The 3,726-nt window shown below is 29.0% G+C and overlaps 1 protein-coding gene across 1 annotated transcript in view; it reads left to right on the top strand.

Annotated features, from left to right (window-relative positions):
* The window catches only part of LOC107629286 (serine carboxypeptidase-like 51), a 5,274-nt gene continuing 2,965 nt past the window's right edge, over positions 1,418 to 3,726 (top strand). Inside the window, 7 exon segments of the mRNA XM_016332035.2 lie at positions 1,418 to 1,756; positions 1,849 to 1,940; positions 1,983 to 2,090; positions 2,168 to 2,452; positions 2,566 to 2,633; positions 3,192 to 3,297; positions 3,385 to 3,611. Of these exon segments, the coding sequence (XP_016187521.1) occupies positions 1,645 to 1,756; positions 1,849 to 1,940; positions 1,983 to 2,090; positions 2,168 to 2,452; positions 2,566 to 2,633; positions 3,192 to 3,297; positions 3,385 to 3,611 (998 nt within the window). The 5' untranslated portion in view covers positions 1,418 to 1,644.

Raw genomic sequence — 3,726 nt, 5'->3', positions numbered from 1 at the left:
AATGATACCCAAAAATATTTTATTAGCTAAAGTTAAAGTGCAAATAATTGAAAATAAGATAAATCTTTTACGCACTTTGTTTCTCTTTTCAAGAGCAAGTTGTTGGGGGGTTTGTATAGGGCATGCAACACGTGATTTATTTTGCAATAAATTAGTTGTTAATTAGGTGCTACAATTATAAATAAAATTATGTTTAGTTAAAAAAATATTTTCACCATATTTGGATAAATTCTTTTAATAATAGCTAGATCATCAGAAAAAAAATTATTTTGTTAAACTTATAGCTTTTTACCAACCAGAGTAATATTTTTTAAATAAAATATACTATAAAAACGAACAAATGTTTAATTTTTCATTAGTTAAATAAATTATAATTAAATAATATAACATGTAGTTTCTAAAAGTAAGGACTAATAATTAAAGTACCTTGAACTAATAATAAAGTATTCTCATTTTATTTTGATATTTACCCATTTTTATAAATAATACTGGAAAATAAGTAATATTTTTATAAAATGTACTATTTTAATTTTATTATACCAAATACCACACTGTATTAAAAGCTTATCAGATTTTATACCATCACACTGTATACCATTAGCATTTAATTATCCAATCAAATATTTGAAGTGGACTTGGAAAAAATTAATAAGCATCCATATCTCTTCAACCATCCCCATATTAATAAGACAATAAGTTTAGTAAAAAATAAATGTGAATTTTCTCTCTCTTTAATAAATTATACATTATCATCTAACATTCATAAGTTATATTTTCTCTTTCTACAGTATAATTTGTGACATTTTCTCTCATTTAATTTACTAGAAAGAGAGAGAAAACAAGATGATAATTACACGCTTTTTAATTTGAATATGGAAGCAAAGAAAGTGTTGGACTCGCGTATGGAGAGGAGGGGTGCTTCACCTCGTTGTGGGATCAGAGGAAGCAAAATTCGAACCCTGCGAGTTGTGTCCCTCAAAATATGAAAAAAAATTACCCAAAACAAGAAAAACGGATGGTTCGAATTCCATTCCATCAACTGTAAATCGGACCATGCGATTTGTGAAGTAAAATTTCATGACCAAAGAACTCGAATGGTCCGAGTTGTGTCCTCTGAGTTTTTTCAATTTTTTTAACATAAGGTCCGATTTGTGTACTCTGAATTTTTTTCAATTTTTTAAATACAAATTGGAGGGTTCGATTTGTATACTCTTACAATTTTAAAAAACACAAAAAATTACCATGTTAAAGTATATTACTCATTTTTCTTACATATCAAAATTTTTTAGCCATAATTACAATATAAGACTAAATAACTTCTCTCGAGAAAAAGACAATGATTTATGATGATAGTGAAACAAGACACAAAGTAAGTTAGTGTGGTTGGGTTTGTTGTTGTTCATGGATTCAGGTTGTGTTATGAGTGTGTGTGTGTGTGTGTTTGCAGTAACTAGTTACCTTGCTTTTAAGGATACCCTTTACCTTAAAGAACAGAACAAATAACCTACTTGCTTGACTCATCTTTTGTCTTCCTTACTGACACAATATTTTGACTCAACCACTCTGTCCATATATATATATAGGTACCCTTTTATATATCCTTTTATTATCTCAATCACTTTTTTTCCCACCTTTATTCTCCAAATGGCTAAGCTTCTTCTTCTCCTATTCTTTGCTCTTCTCTTTCATGGAGGAATTGGAATTAAGAGTAACCAAGATGGATCAGAGGAATGGGGCTATGTAGAAGTAAGACCAAGTAAGTCCACAAATTCTTAAATTCATTCCATACTCTCTCATCATCTCCAAATTAATAATTGAATTTGTAATTTTTTTATTATTATATTACAGAAGCTCACATGTTCTGGTGGCTTTACAAGAGTCCTTATAGAGTGGAAGATCCATCAAAACCATGGCCAATTATTCTATTAGATTGAAATATTGTGAATAGTAATATATAATTGTTAAAACATTTTAATGAATAGGGTGCTTCAGGAGTTGGAATTGGAAACTTTGAAGAGGTTGGTCCATTAGATACTGATTTGAAGCCAAGAAACTCAACATGGCTCAAAAAAGCAGATCTATTGTTTGTGGTAAGTGGTGAATAACTAGTGAAACAATAATAATCAAATTATGACAACAATTTTATTTTTTTTGTTTTTTGATATAGGATAATCCGGTTGGAACAGGGTACAGTTTTGTGGAGGATAAGAGTTTGTTTGTGAAAACAGATGATGAAGCAGCGACAGATTTAACAACATTGTTAATTGAGTTATTTAACAGAAATGAGAGCCTCAAAAAGAGCCCTCTTTACATTGTGGCAGAATCATATGGTGGCAAATTTGCTGTGACGCTTGGATTATCCACCACTAAAGCCATTGAAGAAAAAAGACTCAACCTCACACTTGGAGGTGTGGCATTAGGTGATAGTTGGATCTCCCCAGAAGATTTTGTGGTATGAAATAATCTAATCAAATAAAATAAAATCAAATAGAATAATTATAGTTCATCATCCATGTGTTTTTGTTGGTTGAAGTTAACTACTTTATTCACATTCATATATTGTAGTTCTCATGGGGCCCTCTGCTTAAAGACCTTTCACGCCTTGATGACAATGGGCTACAAAAATCTAACAGGTAAATTCAAAGATAAATAGGCTTTTTTATTTTTTTTAATTTGTTTGCTTGGATTTATAAATTTTTAATCGAAATTAAATATTTATAGGCTTTTTAGATAACAAATGAAAAAAATAACTATTTTTTGTTGAGATATTTCGATATTTTTCCGTAATAAAAATACTATATATGCACTAAAATTTAGCTATTAAATGAATTATTATGTATTTATGTATGAATATATTTTTTATATATTTTAATATGTATTCTATATTTAAACATATAATATGAGTAATTAATTTGATAATTTATTTTAATTAAAAACTCAGGTATTTCAGAAACGGAAATATTTGGTAGCCAAAGAAAATCAGCCAAAAACAGTCATAACTTGTCTTATTTAATATTCATTAATTGTTGCGACAATTAATGAATACTAAATAAGACAAGTTCTGACTGTTTTTTTTTGTCTCCCTAGCATTACCCTTTAGAAAAAAGATATTAGGAGTTTAGGTATATTTTATTTATGGCGTATTGTTGTATATACATTAATGTTTGGATGAAAATATGAAACGAAATCAGTGTGGCTGAGAAGATCAAGCAACAAATTGAGGAGGGTAAATTTGTTGATGCAACCAACTCATGGAGTGAACTTGAGTCTGTTATTAGCCAAAACAGTAACAGTGTGGTACCTACCATAATATAATATTAAAAATTCATTATCACCTTCTAGAAGAATTCATTTCATTTAATTAATAAATTAAGCGTACGGCAGGATTTTTACAATTTCCTAGTGGATGCTGGAAGTGATTCAGTAGCGTTATCGTCAGCAATGGAGTTGGGGTTATTTAGGGAATTTTCTATGAATAGATACTCAAAATATCTGACTTCAATGAGGTTGAGTTCTTCCTCATCTTTATATCCCGGTGGTGGCAATGATCTTGACACTTTACTTAATGGGGTCATCAAGAAGAAATTGAAGATCATCCCCCAAAACGTTACGTAAGTGCAATTAATTATTTGTATGGAGATAGTAATTTAGATGTTAATATATATTATGTTAAGTTGTTTAGTTATGTTAAATTATTAAATAATTTTCAATTATTAAAATATTATC

Source organism: Arachis ipaensis, chromosome B03 (genome assembly GCF_000816755.2).
Source record: "Arachis ipaensis cultivar K30076 chromosome B03, Araip1.1, whole genome shotgun sequence".
NCBI lineage: Eukaryota > Viridiplantae > Streptophyta > Magnoliopsida > Fabales > Fabaceae > Arachis > Arachis ipaensis.
The sequence above is the reverse complement of the archived record's forward strand: the minus strand, read 5'-3'. Positions and strand labels throughout refer to the sequence as shown.